Source organism: Hordeum vulgare, chromosome 6H, assembly GCF_904849725.1.
Source record: "Hordeum vulgare subsp. vulgare chromosome 6H, MorexV3_pseudomolecules_assembly, whole genome shotgun sequence".
Taxonomy (NCBI): Eukaryota; Viridiplantae; Streptophyta; class Magnoliopsida; order Poales; family Poaceae; genus Hordeum; species Hordeum vulgare.
Genome location: NC_058523.1, coordinates 345731987 through 345751368, shown reverse-complemented (window position 1 = coordinate 345751368; position 19382 = coordinate 345731987). Strand labels below are relative to the sequence as shown.

The 19382-nt window shown below is 44.6% G+C and overlaps 1 protein-coding gene across 1 annotated transcript; it reads right to left on the bottom strand.

Moving 5' to 3' along the window:
• Positions 1 to 303: 303 nt before the first annotated feature.
• LOC123403078 (glycine-rich RNA-binding protein-like) lies at positions 304 to 1247 on the bottom strand. The gene is made up of 2 exons (XM_045097051.1): positions 1065 to 1247; positions 304 to 978 (listed from the first exon to the last, which is right to left on the bottom strand). Exons 1-2 carry the CDS (start codon positions 1179 to 1181, stop codon positions 607 to 609), a joined length of 489 nt encoding a protein of 162 aa, XP_044952986.1. The 5' UTR covers positions 1182 to 1247; the 3' UTR covers positions 304 to 606.
• Positions 1248 to 19382: the final 18135 nt, after the last annotated feature.

Genomic DNA, 19382 nt, shown 5'->3' with positions numbered 1-19382 from the left:
GCCGACACGCGCTGCAAGTCTGTGGAGAAGTTCTACCTCGGTGTCGATGAGTGAGTCTTTCGATCTAGGTTTAATTGTATGAACTTTGTATTTCCTACGTACGAAGTATGATTGTGTGATGAACTATTTGTAGCGCAAACATGTTTTTAATTTTACGGTACAAACTTTACCGGATCTTTTCTATCGGAACCTTCACGCTCATGTAAAATCGTTTTAGATGGATGCCCAAAATGATTTTGCATTACCGGATCTGTTAGAGATGCTCTGAAATTTCAACACATAGTTAAAATTTGGAAAAGCCGAGATGGAAAAAAGATTGGTATAACATCCCTACAATGGGATTGCGTCAATAACAAGATAACACGATAGTTCATCGCAAAAAAAAAAAAAATACAAACAAGATAGCACGATAGTGACTCCACTGCTTGATCGATTTTCTTCACCGGGACAGCTAACTAATTTTACCATAATACTAGCTAACTACCGACGAGCTTGCGATCAAAAACACAAACGAGAAACCACAGAACACAAGAGACAAGATAACTCGGGATCACGACGACGAACTCGCAAGATGACTAGCCGTGTGGGGCCGTTCCCTCAGTTCCTTCAGTATCCGTCGGAGTTGCCTCCGCGGCCGTAGCCGCCGTCACGCCGCCCACCGTACCCCCTGCCACCGCCATAGCGACCGCCTCCGTAACCCCGGCCACCGCCGTAGCCGTCATCCCCATAGCCATCGTCGCGGCGCTGGCCATACGCACCACCACCTCCGTACCTGCCACCACCTCCGCCGCCGCCGCCGCCGTACCTGCCGCCACCCCCGCCGCCGTACCCGCGAGACTGGGCCTCGTTGACGACGATGCTGCGGCCGTCGAGCTCCTTACCGTTCATCCCCTCGATGGCGTCCTGCATCGCCTGCTCGTTGGAGAAGCTGACGAAGCCGAAGCCGCGGGACCTCCCAGTCTCGCGATCGTTGATGATCTGCACGCGCCATGCATGGTCGAGTCAGAAAACTGAAAGCAGCAAACAATATCGAGAAGAGTGAGAAGGATGGGTGTGCGGCGGACCTTGGCGTCGAGGATCTCTCCGAAGGAGCTAAAAGCAGCCTCGAGGCCGCGGTCGTCGGTGTTCCAGGACAGGCTGCCGACGAAGCAGCGGTACTCGGCGCCGTCCGACTCTGCCATTCCCACGGGAACCTCACACGAACCAAGCGCGCGCGTACCGGAGGGAGAGAAGAAGACAACCCACCACACTCTGCGAGAGCAATGAGAGGAGGGCGCCGCGGCCGAGCTTTATAGCGACGTTGACGCGCCGTCCGGATCGCGTCCAACTCACACCGAGCATGGCAGTATACCAACATAGTGACGACATGCGTATAGCAAACTGAACCATGGTGTCGACACTGCAATGATCTGATCGATCGAAACCGAGACATATCCACCTCGGATACAGAGTGAAGAATATAGTCTACGTAGAATGGGCAGGATTTTTAAACGGATAAACGGTGTCACAAATTTACAAACATACAGTAAAATTGGAGTTCCGCTCTTTTCCTTACAGTAATGTCATTCAGAGAACGTTCCCTGGGGGACCAGGGCAAACGAACATTTTTCGCGGCAATTTATGTTCGGGTAACAATCCTTTCAAGCGAACATTGCAATTTTTACGGTAAATCCCTTGTCTGCCGGAAGTAATTGGCACCCGTCTTCGAAAAAATCGTCATATGTTTTCGATGAATTTGCCATAAAAACATTCACAAATACCAAGTCATCCAGGGAAAGTTCGCTGGCTATTGTGCTGCTATTTTTAAATCAATGCTAAGAACCATCTGGTGCAAGCATGCCATGGGGATGCATAGACCTTCACTGCATGACTATGAGTGTAGATTGAGAAATAACGCCCTCTGAAAGCAGATAATATTGTGAAGCCACATTCAAACTACCCATGAAACCCATGGAAAGCTCAAGGAGGGTTCGCTATCACGGAAAGCAAAATGTCAATGGGCTCAAAGAGTTTCTCATGTCTGTTGTTCCCAAGTTGATGCATGTAAATTGACACAAAAAGTTGTAATGTAGTTGATGATATTGCCTTCAGCGACACCGAGATAATAATCGCCATGGAAGATAGCATGAATTTTGATGTGCTCGATATTCTGAAGAGCCAACTTGGGGATTGGAGAGAAGGGAAACATGGAGCCTCTTAAATACATAAAGGGATGTAAAGACATTTTTTACTTTACTAATTCCTAGAAGGAAGCAAGATTGATATGTTGGAGGGGACTTCACTTTGATGTTGAAGGTAGAGTAGTGGGGGAGGGTACCATCATAGTTGATGATAGCTAGAAATAGTGTCATGGAGAGCGACAACAGGATCACATTGAACACGCCAACTTCTATCACACACCACCACCACCCCGTCCATATTTGTGCTCCCTTCTCCATCCAACCATAAGCTATGGCCAAGATGATGACTAAAGTTGAGCCAACTCACACCAAGAATCTCGTAGACAGTTGCCCGTCCGCTAGGAAGGTGATCGACCAAAATCATCGTCACCTGTCTAATCTTAACCCAACCTAGTTGTAATAGCAAGTAAGTCCCGACCTAAAATAATGTTTGTCATTTTATTTGGCATCATCAATATACCATGTCATCATTCCACTGCATTAAGCTCATTCCAATACATTAATCTGAGTTACACAACAAAAACATTAAACACCCAAAACCCTAAATTATTTTGTCATTTCATTATTAGGGCTTTACTAACACCATGTTCCTTTTTTATATTGTACATTTTGATAGAGGCCCAAACTTTGAACATGATCTTTCACAATATTTGGAGCCCCACAAATTATTGCACTACTTTAGACAAGCCTAACACCTAGCCCTACTTCAAATCAGCATTGTGCCCTTTCTGAAATTTATTTGCGAGACAAATACCAACACATATCCTAGAACCCTGATTATATTTATGGATCTTCCAGATACCACATTTAAAATAATGATTTGAACGCTCACATAATTTGTAAACAACCCCTATCCTATTTTCTGTAAAAAGGAAAAATGAAAGAGAGTGTTATGTGGGCCGACTTACTGATTTGCACCGCCACACGGGCTTGCCCACTCTTCCTCCTTCTGCCCTTCGTTGTCTACTTACTCTATGAGTGTAATGGACCAGAGTGTAACTTGCCTTATTTGGTACCTTCTTGTATGTGGGTCCATCATGTCAGTGCATTGAGAGTTATATTCCATGTGGTATTTCATGTGCATGCCTTGTTTTCCTTTGCATTCATGCATCCATTCATCCATGCCTTCTTTGTATTGTTTGTTGCCATTGTGAATCCATGGTGTGGTGTGGATGTTGAGGTGCTATGTGATGTTGGAAACTGTAGTTGATGGTGGGGTGCAACTATGTTGGTTTGCAACTAGGTTTCAAAACTTTCTCCCTCTCTATTTATCTCAAGCCCAAGTTTCACTTGCTCCATTCGTGTTTCAAAAATGTTCTTAATTTAGAGTTTTTTGTGGTGGATGTGGTGCTTTGTCTTTTGTGTTTTTAGACTTTGTTTGAGAGGGGCAAATATTCACAAAACAATGTAATTAATTCTGTTTTGTAAATATTGAAAGGCTCCAAAAATTCCTTTCACGTTTTATTTAAATTGATCATAATTCCCTTATGACCAGGAGCATTTTGTTTTATTTTTAGCATCAACAATGTTGCCTGTGCATTTGTTTTGCCTCTATTTTTTTTGAAAATAGAAAACCCTTGTGGGTTTTCTTTTTCTTACGTGGCGCCATCGAGCGGGCCTTCTCCTCCTCGCTGGCCCAGCAACTTCCTCTCACGCGACAGCCCTTCCCTGTAGACGTCGTCTTCCTCCCTCCTCCTTCCGTCAGTTTCGTCAGAGAGAGAGGCGAGGCAGAGAGCGACGCCCTCTCATGGACGTCGAGGTGGCTCCCTCGCCCCTCTATTTAATCTGGGCGTCCGTGTTGTGGCCTAGGGTTCCTCCCTAGCCACCGCCACTTCTTCCCCCTCCTTCTCCCTCGTCGACAGCAGGTAAGCGAGCCCCTCCTCCGCCATGGCCGTACCCTGAGGAGCTCCTTGCCGACGTTGTTGTGCCCCTGCGTCCTCTCCAAGCCTTCGGCGAGCATGCGGGACGATACGAGGTTCCATTCCCGCAGCCAACCGACACCGATCTTCCCTGCTACCCCTACATAGACGGCGGCTTCTTCCTCTCCGACAATCTCCTCCGCCGCGGCCTCTTCCACTACTTCCTCTACTTCCTCTCCGGCAGGAACGGCGTCCTCGTCCAGTGGGTGAGCACGCACCTTCCTCTCCCTTCCCTGTCGGCAGATCGTGTGTAGGAAGCCGTAGCCGCGCCGCCGTTCTTCTCTCTGTCGCCGGCGCCGCCGTGCTTGTTGTAGCAGTAGGTGTAGGCCTTCCCGTGCCGCGTTTAGTGTAGAAATGGAACCCTGGGAGGTCCTTCTCCCTTCCATCGACGAGTCGTAGGTCAATTTGAAGTAGATCGCCGGCGTTGTGCGACCCCTGTTCCGGCCACCGTCGGGCAGAGGTAGATCCAGAGGGGGTTGCTCAAAAGAGCAAAGCCCTCCTCTCTGTTAAGATCAGTAGCAGCAGCGTAGTGGTAGTGGTGTTTTGTTTCATCAGGCGGTTGTGGGTTCGAGTCCCGCATCGTGCACCCTTTTGTGTTTTTGTTTTCGGCACAGTAACAGCAACAGGGAAAGCTTGTCCTGAGTACTCCCCCTATTCTGTCGAGCCTAGAGGTGCAACCCAGTGGTTCGCATTTGTGTGTGTTGATCAGCAGGTTGAGGGTTCGAATCCCCACTGCCCCTTTTTATTTTTATTTTATTTCTTTTGTGTTGCTTGCTGCCTACATGACTTTTTTTCTATTAGTAGCTTGGCAGCAATAATTTTTTTGTCCAAGAGGGATGAACCAGTAGGTATCATCTCTGTTTTAGTTAGGTTGCTTGTGTGGTTAGTGGTGATTGTGGTTGAGCTAGTGCATGTGTGAGCTAGCTCATGTATGTGTGTGTGTTAGTAAGTGTGGGATGCACTAAGGTAGTGTGTATATGTGTGTGTGTTACTCTTCTCCATGGGTGTTGAGCTCATGCACTAGTTTGTGCAAGTGTGTGAGTGTGTGTGTGTGTGTGGGTCCCCCCCCCCCCACATACTTTGTGTGTAGTTGTAGGTGATCATGTGGTGTGTGTGTGTGTGTGTGTGTGCATGTGTGTGGTGACACCCACATGCCAAGGCATGGTTTGCCTTGATCAACACATGTGTGCAAGCATGTATGGTGAGTGTTAGTGATAGTGTGTGAGTGTGTGTTTATTTGATGTATGGAGTTGAGCTCAATAGCATGTGTAGGTGCTTGATGTGTGTGTGTGTGTGTGTGTGGTGGTGTGCTAAGGCAGATGGACATGAGGTCTACCCCTCATGTGCACCAATGGAGTGATGAGAATGTGCAAGTGCATGTGTAGATGATGAACTTGTGTGCAACACATGTGATATAGCACTATTTGCATCTATGTCATTTCCATGTAGTTTTTCCTTTCTACTTTGTGCCCAGTTGTTCTATGCAAGTACCTAGGTATTATATATGATTTTGGGATAGAATCATCCCAGGAATCCATTGGTGGAATCAGATTCCACTTTGGAACACTTTCTGGGAATGTCATATTTCTGTTTTGTTCAATGTTTAGAGCTTGGTTCCATATGATGTGATGAGCCCAAGAGGATGATTCCTTGTTGTGGCAGTAGAGGGTGAACCCCTCTACAGCATGGTGGTTTTGTTTCATGCTTAGGAGTTTATATGTGCAAGTTGTGCTTAGTCAAAGTAGGCATGTGGCTGACATTTCAGCTTAGTGAAAATCTGTGATTTTCACGAAGTGTGAGAAACTGCTGATATTTTCTTCCCTTGTAGTTGTGCTTGCATAAGTTCATGTGTTGGGAATCAGCCCTGGCAATCAACTAGAAAGTTGTAGCTTTTATGTTTGTCTAGCTCTCTGTCAATTTTCATTCCATTTGACTTCCTTTAGATATTGTTTTGGGTGCTGTCAAAATGCTTCAGAGCATAAACAGCTAGTGAGAATGTGAGAATTTCACTAAGTCCCTGAAAACTGATATTTTTGTCCAAGTTAGCAGCTGTAGAACTTTCTGTGTGAAACTCCTTTGTATTATATTTTTGCTCATGCTTGTAGATCTTTTGAATAGCTTCTGCCACATATCTTATTTGGCACATTTGGGTGGCTGTAGGTGCTTTGCATGTAGCTCTCAAACTGCTATGTTGCTGTTTAGGACAGAATGTATAGTTCTGTTGTTTTGATGCTTGTGAGTGCATAGTTGATGGTGTGGTGAGTTCCTTTGCACCACCCCATATATACTTGTTTGTTTGGTGATTTGGCAACCTGGTAATACCAGTAGTATGCTATTGGAGGTGTTTGTGGTAGATTTGATCCGTAGAACTCCGTACCTTGTTTCGTAGTTTCCGGTTGATCCGTAGCTCCGTTCGTAATGTTCTTTATATCTTTTTGCATCGTTTTCGTGTGATGCATCTGTTCATGTCATCTTGATGCATGTCAAGATAGCTTAGGGTGAACTTCTATCCAGAAGTTTGTAGTTTCTTCTCATGCATGTGCAAGTGACTAGAATATAGATGCATGTTCATTCTCATCTCATGCATCATGTGTTTGATGCATCATGTTCTGCTGTTATTCATTGGATGCTATTTTTATGTTGGGTAGCATCGGGATCAGAGAGGGATTATGTGGACTCGGGAGAGTACGTGCAGGATGAACAAGAGCAGTTCCAAGCTGAGGACATCACAGGCAAGATGACATGACCTTGATACCATATCTAGTCTAGTTGTGCCTAGATTCTCATTTCCTTCGTCATATGCTCGCTGCCTACCACTGAAATAATTGCCTCCTGATCTTGCCATGAAACCCAAACACTTTCCCCTCCTAGCTAATATTAAATGGCTAAGTAGGCTTGCTCAACTTCTAATGTTAGCGTTGGTAGTTGCAGGTGCAATTGTCTCATGTGATAACATGAGTTTGATATCATTATGTTAAATCTGTTATTTAATTAATGCACCTATACACTTGGTACATGACGGGAGGCCTAGCCTTTTGCCGGGTGTTTTGTTCCGTTATTGCCGCCATAGTTTCCGGCTACCCGTGTTTGATTCCATAACTGATCGCTCCTAACACGTTCGGGGTTGTTATGGGGACCCCCTTGACAAATCGTGTAGTGTTAAGACTTGTCCGGCAGGACCCAACATTGGTTTCAACCTGCTAATCACTTAATAATAATCTGCATAGGGAATAGCTACCCCGAGGAATTAATCAACAACCCGGGCCAGTGCTCCTCATGAGTGTTGGTCCAAACTAGAGCACTGTGCGGGGCCAACTCAGGAGAACTTGAGAGATTTCTATCAGGCCACTGTACACGTCGCTCATCCGTCGTATCCTGAGACTGAGATACGCGGCTCTTATCGGGGTCGTCGACACAACGGGAGGTCCTGCTAGTCTTGGCTTACCTTAGCGATATATCTTGCGTATAGGAATCCCGGTGAAGCTTTGGTTCTCCCCAGAGTTGAGGTTTTCCTCTAAGGAATCCGACGAGATCACGAGATTCGTGATAGAGGATTACTTTGCGGCCCGTGACCGTTTGTGATGGACTAGTTGGAGCACCCCTGCAGGGTTTAATCTTTCGGAAAGCCGTGCCCGCGGTTATGTGGAAACTTGGAATATTTGTTAACATCCGGTTCTAGATAACTTGAACTAATTCTAATAAAATTGCCAACCGTGTGCGTAACCGTGATTGTCCCCTTCGAAGACCTCTCTTCGATCGGGAACACGGCAGGGTTATGTTTGACGTAAGTAGGTGTCAGGATCACTTAATGATCAACTAGTCTTCGCCCGCTAGTATAGACCACCATCAATAACTTGTTCTACGTAAGTTAGCCACCATAAATGCTTAGGATGCTGCAACCTAAACACTGAACCTTCCTTACCTAATAACTTGACTAGTTCTCGCACCGAGGTCATAGATTGTTGAGTCCCTGTGGCTCCCAGATTACTTCAACACCCCAACAGGTATAGGTACGCCCGACACAGGTGATCCCGATGGCACGCAGCTGGCGTGGCAGTACGATGAGGAGAACGACCGCCTGTACGTGAACTATCCAGAAGACTAAGGCGTGGTCGTGATCGTGGGTAAGCATACAGGGTAGCATAGCCTTTTCTCATGTTATGTAGTCCGTAGAGGAACTACCTTGTCTGAATAAATGTGTGGTGTAAACTCTGATATTATCTATGAGATGGCAAACGATTCCCTATTTGTCATTCTTTTATTATGTATGTGCTATGTATTAGAGCATATATCTCCATATGTGGTTTTGGTAATTGATGACAATTCCTATGGACTAATGGTTGCCTTAAGTTACATTTATAGGATTTGTCCATAGGCACTTCTTGAAGTCCATCTGTTGGGTTCAAGGAGTTTATATGATGCCCAAGATGGTATTCAAGGTATTATCCAAAGAATGGTCATAGAGACACATGGTTGATCAAGATCTCACACAAAGAGTAAAAAAGATGATCAACACACAAAGCGTACAAGATGTACCAAGAGGGATCAAGTGATCCCATGGTATGGTAAGCATTGTCCATTACGTGTTTGTGTACTAACCCATGGTCTTCGTGAGAGTTCTATGTGGGGGTTAGGTGTGTTTTCATGGGCTTGCGTCAAAGGGAAGATCTCATACAACCCATGAAGTATGACGTCAAGTTGTGATCGTCATCAAGATTGCGATGTGCAAGTTCAAGTGGATCAGCACGAAGATATCATGCTTGAAACTTGTCGTCCATTGTGGTGGCAATGGACTTGTGAAGATATGCTGAAGAGTGGCTCACCCATAGTGAGTATGGGGGAGCAATCAACTAGTCTTCATCAAGCCAACACAATCAAGAAAGGTGGTCCATCTTGAGGAAGCCAAGATCATCATCATCTAGCTCAAGAGGACGAGGTGCAAGGTATAGGTTTGCCCTTGATAGGTTTTCTGTTTAGGATAGATTGTTGTACTATCAAGGGGGGCTCTCAAGTGAGTAGCTTGAGCGTATCGTTCGCTGAGAGCTCAAACCATTTGCATCCTTGCATCATACTTCTTGGTTCTTGTTTGGTGTTTCTCTTTGTGAGTTTTAGAGCTTATGGTCATCTTCGTGACAAGCTCGAGTTCATCAAAAACGGAGTCCATATGCATCTACTATGATGTTTTCGATGTTGGAGTATTTGCCGGTTCTTCATTCATAGAGGACTCACATCTCTATATCATTGGCATTTTCATATCTGCATGGTCTTAAGATTTCCTTATCGTCCTGAATCCAACAAGCTTGGGTTTGCTCGATTCGGAGCTCGTATGCGAAAGTTATGGCTATTTCAGTGGCAAACGGTAGTACCGTTGGACCTAGCGGTAGTACCGCTGGACCTAGCGGTAGTACCGCCAGGAGCTGGCGGTAGTACCGCTGGCCCTAGCGCTAGTACCGCTAGAGCTGGCGGTAGTACCGTTGTCCCAGCTGTAGTACCGCCCCTGGCCAGCAGTAGTACCGCTCCAAGTTTTTAGTACCGTCATCTTTGCGGTTGTACTGCGTCGGACATTTTTGCGAAGACTTTCTTGGCGGTGGTTGGCCCGGTAGTATCTTTGCGCTACCAGGGTCAGCGGTAGTACCGCTGCAGCGAGCGGTAGTACCGCCGGAGGGTCAGCGGTAGTACCGCTGGCCTCGGGCTGTAAGTGGGGGTAACGGTCTAATTCCTTTCCCCACTATATAAAGGGGGTCTTCTTCCCCCTTGGTCTTATCTATCCGTTGAGCTCTTGTTCTACCTCCACTGTTGACATTCTTAGAGCTTGCTTACTCTCAATCCCTCCAATGATTCTTGCTTGTTCTTGAGGGAAAAGAGAGAGGAGATCTAGATCCACATCTCCACCAATCACTTTCTCCTCTATGTGAGGGGAACCCCTTGGATCTAGATCTTGGAGTTCTTTGTGAGCTCCTTGTTCTTCCTCTGATATTTCTCCATAGCTTTCGTTGTTGTGGAGGGATTTGAGTGTGAGGGACTTGACCACTTCGTGTGTTCTTGCCATTGCATTGGTTGCATCGGTTTGAGTTTTCCACGGTGATACGTGGAAGTGAAGTTTGAGAAGCTTATTACCTTTGGTACTTAGTACCCTAGATATTGTTCTTCGTGGATGCTTTGGCGTCCAAGAAGCTTGGTGGTGTCTCGGAGCTCAATCATTGTGGTGTGAAGCTCCGGGCAAGCGTCGGGGTCTCCAATTAGGTTGTGGAGATTGCCCCGAGCAATTTGTACGGGTACCGGTAACCGCCCCCAAGGGTTGCCACGTGTACGGGTTCGGTGACCGCCCCCAAGGTTTGCCATTTGGACGGGGTCGGTGACCGCCCTCAAGGGTCCCTTAGTGGAATCACGACATCTTGCATTGAGCGAGGGCGTGAGGAGATTACGGTGGCCTTAGTGGCATCTTGGGGAGCATTGTGCCTCCACACCGCTCCAACGGAGATTAGCATCCGCAAGGGTGTGTACTTCGGGATACATCATCGTCTCCGCGTACCTCGGTTATCTCTTACCCGAACCCTTTACTTATGCACTTTACTTTGTGATAGCCATATTGTGTCTTGTCATATATCTTGCTATCACTTAGTTGTTTATCTTGCTTAGCATAAGTTGTTGGTGCACATAGGTGAGCCTAGTTGTTTGAGGTTTTGTGCTTGACATATTAAACGTTAGTTTTATTCCGCATTTGTTCAAGCCTAAACCTTAATTATTTTAAATCGCCTATTCACCCCCCCTCTAGGCGACATCCACGTCCTTTCACTATGTTATCGTGCTCGCGAAACGCTTAGATGCGCTTCTTTCCATTTTGGGGCCTCATTCCCTAAATCGGAAAGGACCGCATCTTAGACGTTACAATGAGAGAGGTAGCGGACAGTGTGACCTGCTCCTCTGTTACAAACCAGTCCCTGATGGGCCCCCGATTCTCTACGCTTGCTGTGGCAGTCCCTGAATCAATAGCTAACACGCACAATCGACGATGGAATACCAAGAATACATCACATGTCATAGTATTTACAACGGAGGTGTAGTGTTTACAATACGCATGTGGTTAGCTAATGGGCTAGCTTATCATACAATCATGCAGCACAGATATTGTTCCAGTCTTGTGGCCTCCATGAACTCACAGGCAAGAGTTGAGTATAGCGTCGTAACCCTACTTCGTACTTTACCTTTGATGTGGTGGACCTTCAGCATGATACATTGCATCCACAAGTGTCAATACATTGGATGTATTAGCAAGATTCACTAGGATTGGCTTGTTGAAACATAAACATGCAAATTGTGTGGTTGGGTTTTCTTTCCATAGAAAATAGTGTTTCCCTACCTTTACAATATTGGCCTACTCTAATAGTTATATATACTGTATCACGTGGCAATCCTGGACATACCTTATCACGTGAAAGTCATAATATAAGCATTTGAGCATGTGGGCGTCTGCATCGCACTTCTGCCCTCAACCAATCCCTAGATAATTCTACAAGTATTATGCTAGCCATCTGAGTTAGTCCAAGTCTTTCGCACAGACCCTGGTTCATTACCAGTCCTCTAAGATCAGCTCCACGCTCCCCTTTGGTTCAACCCATTAATTTTAATAGAAGATGTGGTGATATCAAGCTAAAATTCTGTGATGAGTTGCTCAAAAGTTGTTCGTAACCTAATACACAACTAATCATGATCAGGTTTACACACTATGCACAGGTTTGTGTACTTTACCATTGATTGCTAATCACACCCTTCTTCTACTAAACTTCAATTGTGAAGTAGCTAGGTAGATGAAGAGGAGACTTTTAGGAAGTAGTCGCCCTCTCAGAAATGACACACCTAGTCCAATTCTATATGCAAGAACTATATATGTTGGTCTGCTGCAGGAGGGTTCCCACAACTTACTTGGTCTAGACAAATCTCGTATTTTCTCACGGTCACACATGGAGGCTACTCAACTTTGAACTCGTACAATCCCTTTGAGGTTGGGTGGTCGCCCAAAACACACGCGACCACCAAAGCAATACCAAAGCACCACCCACATGAGTAGTCAACCATGAGGTTGTATGGTGGAATGATAATTGGTGTTTCCCAATCCACATTACAATAGCTAAGCAACTACTCATGGGCTACAAGGTCAAGGAGTAATGGACCTACAATCATTCTACTTGGTTCTGTCAAGCATAAAGTAAAATCCAATAAGGGATTCCTAGTTGAAAATAACTAAATGTAAGAACACTTAGGTTACAATCAAGGGTTCCACTTTCCTCGTATTGAAGATTCTTTCATCTCACGATCTTGATCAATTTACTGTTCGCTCTCCCTAAAAATCTATCCAAAGTAAAGAACAATCATACAATGCAGTCAATAAAGAACATGTGTTGTGCATGGTGTCACTATCAATGCATTGTGAGATCATGTGTCAAGGCTTAACTCATAAGAATTTGGAAAAACATAGTGGTTTTCAAGTCAAATAAATGTGACATAAAGCTTCATATGCAAGTTTCAATAACGGCCCATCACATAATTAGTATGTGATGTCAAGTTGTGGTTGTAACATTCAACAAAAGGAATCTTAGCAATAGATTCATGGTCCTTGAATCTTGGATAACCATGTTCATGTTCAAGTTTGAATGACAATTCAAACTTGTTGACCTTTCATGAGCATGAATACACTAAGGTATGAAAAAAATAACTTGGTCTAGCTTCCAATTCAATTTGGATTTGAATTAGGGTTCATTTCATTTGAATTCAAATTGAATTGAGTTCACAATTTGATTTGGTTCCACTAAGTTAAATTGAGTTATGAATTATGTAATAATTGACTAAGTTGGTTTGACTTAACTTATACCATCTTGTTGTTCCTAAAATCAAGTACAATCCAATATAGTTACTAAAGTTTAGTATTAAATAAGTTTAAACTAAAGTTAAATATAATCCAATATATTTACTATAGTTTATTTATTTGATTTTAGTTTATCAAAGTCCAATATAAATCCAGTATCATTTACTAAGGTTCAAATAACTTTCAAACTACTTTGGGGTTGAACTAAATATAATTTGAGTTCATCTTTCCCGAAAGTCAATTATAACTCCAAAACAATTACTAGATTTAATTGAATCTACTAAACCCTATTCTAATAGTTTTACTCAAATTAAACCTAGAGTTTGAAGTTATAAGCAATCTGTGTTTGAATTAATTAGAATGTGATTTGAAATTCCTAAAGTCAAATGATGTCTCGACCCCGATCCTAAGCCATAAGAATCCAGCATGTAACACATCGCATCTCTTTGCGGTCTCACGCACGGTTATCCCCATGGCTGCAACCTTACCTTAGCCGGGACCGTTTGCGCCTTTTGACTCGCATATGCAATTGTGTTGCTACCAATCCAATGACAAAGAACCCGGATCGACATGTCTAGTCATAAACCAAAGTGGCAATTCCGCACAGGGACAGGCATACATGACCCAGCAAAGCAGGTGTCGTCACTAGTGAATGTAGACGAGTCGTAGCAAGCTACAAGGACACCATTACATCGTGTGACATTTCCCCAACGGGGACAGATACGGCAGCTAAGAAGGACACATGCCGGTCAACCAATGTGCCCGGAGCAGTAGCGAACTACCATGGCTCGTTGGATCACAAAGGGGCATTTCCTTGTAAGGAATGCTACTAAAGCCTACGACTAGGTAATCGAACCCCATACATATCAAGTATGACACACGTACGCATGGCATACCGATATGTATAGATACATAGATGGCATCACAACATAACCATAAACATACAAGCTTTATTTAAAAGGCTCGGAAGAGCCACACACATAATATTACATAGTAGGGGTCTCACGACCCATCATAACAGTCATTCAAGTTACAAGCCAGCGGAAGTAGATAAACTGTCTCAGTACAGACAGATGAAACTAGAAGGCACATGGCCTGACTATACTACAAACCCACCCTAGGGCCAGATCGTAGCTGGGATACCAGCTACTCGTCGTCGTCGATGTCTAGATAGAACCCTCCATTAGGGTCATTAACAACCTATGCAACAAATTATTAAGCAAACATGAGTACAAGAGTACTCAGCAAGACTTTAGGATAAGCTATCTACTCATGCAATGTATCAATAAGGAATTGTGGGGTTTCATGCGGAAAGCCAGCATTTGACTCGTGGCTAGACAACTTGCATTTTTAAATAATTTTGACAACTTGATTTCTCGCACACGAGTCCACTAACACCCCAACAATACTCCATCGTGGAATCATTCCGTCTCCATACGGAAATTCCGTCCACGACACTCACGCTTATTTTGATAATTTTATGAGTAGCCATTAAATTTATCTATGAACAACATATGTCTCCAAGTAGTCCATATCCGCGGACGCGGCTATTCGAATAGATCATAACCCTGCAGGGGTGTACTTCTTCACACACGCTCTCGCCACTTATCGCCATGTGCACGTCATGAACCTCGACAACCTTCAAGCAGAAGCCCAGGGAGGGAGTCGGCCACGACCGTTAACCATGCTAATACTTAGTCCAGGTCTATCGCCTATCTGAGGGTAACCCGCACGGAAGTCCGGCCGAGGTTTCCGCCACGACCCCAAACGATGTGCACAGGGTTCCCAAGCCCACCATCCGGGTGGCACTTGGTACACCGTGCCACTGCCTACCGCATCACAGCCCACCTCTCAGGTCGGCGCTATGCACGACCTCCAGCATGACTATAAACACCAGAAACTACTTGCAACTCCTGGACCGAGTACTAGGCGATTAATAAGTCGAGCGGGGTCATATTTCAGGGCCCAACATGTGGTAGTATCTCGTCTTGGATTACATACATGGAACTCAGTTCCTAAGGACGGTTCCAATGAAACAACCCGCCATGTACTCCTACATAGCCTTTCACCGGTACCTTTACCAAATCAGGTTCAACACACAACCTTTACTTACTGAACACATTCTCACAGTTCTGTTCATCTCCCAGATGACAGACCATACACAACTCTAAGCATAGCATGCATAGCAGGTTAAGGCACATCATGGCTCAAGCATCTACCAGGTATGCTAGGTTGCAAGGTTCAGCTATTTACTGTGACAAAGACAGGTCATGCAAAGGAAGTGGGTTCAACTAACGTGGCAAAAGCATTTGAAGCATTTGATCCTAATGCAATAAATAAGTGCAGGAGCGAGAACATGGGATTTATCGGGATGATCAAAATGGTTGCTTGCCTTGTTGCTCGGAAGCGGGACAATATCCGTTAGTCGGGTATTCGGTGGAATCCGGAGGAGCGGAGACTACCGATAGAAATGACATCAATCAATAACGATCATATGCAACAAAATGATGCATGAGCATGGCATGAAGATGCAAGGTGGTATGCTAATGTAGCTACCATTATTAGGTTGAAGTGGATTTGAATAAGATTCAAATATTACTTCAAACGAGGTATTCTCGAATACCATTTTAATTGATTCGACCTGATGCTCAGATCAACTTGTTTTTAACATGCATGGGAATGATATGTTAAGTTGCTGGTTGTGATTGAACAAAGTTTGATCATAGCATTTGAAGTGGAATTCAAATGATTTTCATATTCCAACTCCAAAGCATTTATTAGATTTAACCTACTCATTATTCTATATGTTTGGTCCAGTAACATTTTCAAACATGTTTGAAATTGACATATTCAGATTCCTTGGATTTTTCTCATACTTTTTCATATATAAATTATTTTCATTGGAGTTACAGATTAATTTCTGTGATTTTTAGAAGTTTTGGGCATTTTTTGGAATTCTTTTAAATCAGAAAAGCCACTTATTGCGTCAGGCCCACGTCAGCATGGCGTCAGCCGTCGGCTGACCTGGTCAGGTCAAACCCGACAGGGGGGACCCACTAGTCAGCCTCACAGGGTTAACCCCGCGCTGACCAGCCCCTGATTACGTTTGGCTGGCGACTGTGGCCCACTGTCAGCGACTGCTTAATGTTTTAAACGTGGATTAGCGAGGCCAGGTCATATCCTGCCTGAACTGATCGACGGCGACCAGATCTGCGACGGATCTCTGCCGGAGAGTCGCCGGAGTTAGCTGTGGTGCTCGGGATAGAGGGCCGAGAGCACTGGGAGGATCCCAAGGCTCGGCCTCATCCAGTACTGGCCTCAGGGAGGACTCGGGAGGACCGGAGGTCACCGTCGACGAGCTGAGGTGACGGCCGGAGCTCGGGCTCGTCGGTCTAGTGGCTAGGGTGCACGAAACCGAGGGGAAGGAGAGGGGAAACGAGCGCAAGCTCACAGGGAGTGCAGTGGAAAGCTCGGACGGCTCGGAGAGGTGTTGTGGGCGACGAATCCAACGAAGATCGCCGGCGGCCGAAGCTTGAAGACGTCGGTGCCGAGGGCGTTGCAGGGCTCGAGGGGTCTTCTTCTTTGGCAGGGACGACCAGCGTGTCGAGGCGGAGCGAATGGAGCACTCGGGGGGGGGGGGGGGGGGGGGGGGGGGGAGAACCTCTGGCTAGAGGCTCGGGCAGCTCGAGCTCGAGCTCCTGTCAATGGCGGAAGTGGGGAACGAAGCAACCGAGAGGAGAGGGGGAGGAATGGATCGCGGGGATGGATAGGGTTGTGCTCGGGGAGGTTATCCCCGTCTTGCCAGCACACCGAGACGTCCAGGCAGGCAGGGAGCTGCATGGAGGCGCCGGGCGTCGCGGCGGCCACCTCCTGCTGCCCACTGGCAAGGAGGAAGACGACAAAGGGGAGCTGGGCCTGGGCCAGGCAAGCGACAGGTAAGTGTTTTGCTATTTTTTTCTTGTTTTGTTTTCTGATTTGCTAACTATTTTGATTTGCTATTTATTTCAGCTCCAAAATAGTTTATAAAAATATTTTGATCACACCAGAATAATAGTTGGAATATTTCCAACCATTCCTGAAGTTTTCAACATTTTTGAAAACTTAAAGTTTTTGAATTCAAATTTAAACTTGAATTTAGTGGTTTTTTGCATTTAAATAAAATGCCAAATCTGTTTTAAAAATAGTTTTCTTCCCTGATTATTTGTTTTCATGAATTATCAGAAAAGTTGAACTTTTCTTGAGGCCATTTTGGGTTCATTGATTTTAACAAGTTTGGAATTTCCTTTAAATTGAGAAGTGGCTAGGGTTTTTGAGTTTTGCTTCACCACTTGCTTTGATATTGTTGCAATTTTCTTGGATGCAATGCAAAGAAGATATGTGCACAATGCTATACTTTGGTTAGGGTTCCAGGGATGTGACAAATGATAACCCAAGATTTATTACTAAATTTGAATTTGGTTTTCTGAAACTAATTTCACAAACAATTATTTCATAAACACTATTATATGAAATTTAGTCCAAATTTAGTGTCTAATACTATATGATTTAAGCTTATGTTTAAAATAGATTCAAATTCTAAGTTTTAAATATTTTAAACTTTAATTATAGTAGCTAAGATGAAACTATATTTAACTAGGTTTAATATGCAAAAAGAATCAATTAATTCAGATTTATAGTTTGAAGTTATGCCCTGTTGAAATTCAAAAATCATTGTGTTTGAATTTGAACTTTAAATTATTCAAATTTCCCTTTTTATTTTTCTAGGTGATTATATTTCATAAGGATCATTTTGCAAAAACAATCACTCGATTTGGACTTAGAGGTAAAAGGTTGTGAAGGTTTTATGTTCCGTTTTTTTTGTAGTAGTGCCCATTTAAATGCATTTTCGTGCGGATAAGGTTGTGGATAAGGTGGGCTATCTGGCGTGTTGTGATTGGACGGTACCCGTTCTTGTTTATTATTTGCGTGTGAGATGTTGGATCTAAACGGAGGGCCATTATTATATTGGGGTTAAGGTTTCAGGTGGCTCACTAGAGTTTTCCCCAGATCTTCGCGAGAAACGCACAGAAAAAAGCATCGTTTCGGGACTCGATGGATCCGACACCCTAGTGGTTGGCGATGATGGCAGAGAGCATAGACGAGCATGGGGCAACACGGCGAGGATGATGGTGGCGTCGGCGAGCCTCTCGGATGACGGGAACGACGACAAGAGGCTTGCCGAAGATGCGGCAATGCCGAAGCTCCTCGGGTGGTGACGCGGGCAGCGTTCCAATGCAGCTCTATATGAACTAAAAGGATCAGGAGGTGTACGCGAACACGGGAAAGTCAAGGGACATGGTGAGCAAGTCTAGTGCGTGCTCACCTTGCTGGAAAACATGGCATGGCGGCGAAGAGGTTCGGCATCCTACATATTCGGGGTTCCAAGGGTCCCTAGAGTCACAGAGTATGTCCATAGGGTTCTCTTGCGTGTGGCGGATATACAAGTGTCAAAGACGTGGCTTAGGAGGGTTGTGGTGGATGGAGTCTTGCCGGCAATGGCAAGGGGAGCACCGACGATGTCGAGCTTGATTCACAGCAGCCTTTCGAAAAACATAGGGGAAGTGGAATGGGGGTCCTCCTCTACTTGAAGGACATTGCGGCATGGCCGTTCTCTCATGGTGGCCGCATGGGGTGGTGGACGTGGGTGATGTGGGGCTCGTGTCGTGCATGTGTGCGTGCGCATGTACTGATTGGGGGAGAGAGACGAAGCTGACTGGTGGGGCCCTCGTTGTAGTGGGAGAGAGAGATTGGGGCGTCGGGTTGGCCTCGCTAGGCTAGCTAGTCGGGCCTCGGTGTGACTCGTTGGATCAGCTGGTTTGTTGTGTTCTTTCATGTTTTAGTTTCCTTTCCTTTTTCTTTTTGTGACTATTCGTAAATTCAAATAGAATTTGAATTTGAATTTTCTTGAAACAAAGAAAAATCTCTAAATTATAATTGGAATGTTTAAGAACATGTGAACTTTTTGTTAGGAGAAAATTGACATATAATTCTTGCACCTATATTTCCTATTTGAATTTGAATTTTGGTTTCAAACCAAAAGTGTTCCAAATTCATTTTATGGAAAAGGGTCAAGAATATTATTTGGACTTATTAAACTTAGTTTCCTTCCAAATAAAATGCAAACCTGTTTTTGAATAATTCTCTTTTGGTTTTGATTTATTTTCAAAATGAATCCAAGTCACATCTTGGGAATTAAATTTGGCTTTGAATATTACTTGGGACTTATCAAGAATACTAAAGTGCGTTATATCGATTAGAGGGAAATGAATAGGCGATTTTTACAAATTTTTCGCTGAGGATTTTCTGTGTGAGGAATTTGCGAAGTGACGAAATACAAGGAGTGGATAAAGTACTCAAGTGCATGCATAACATGGCAGTAGC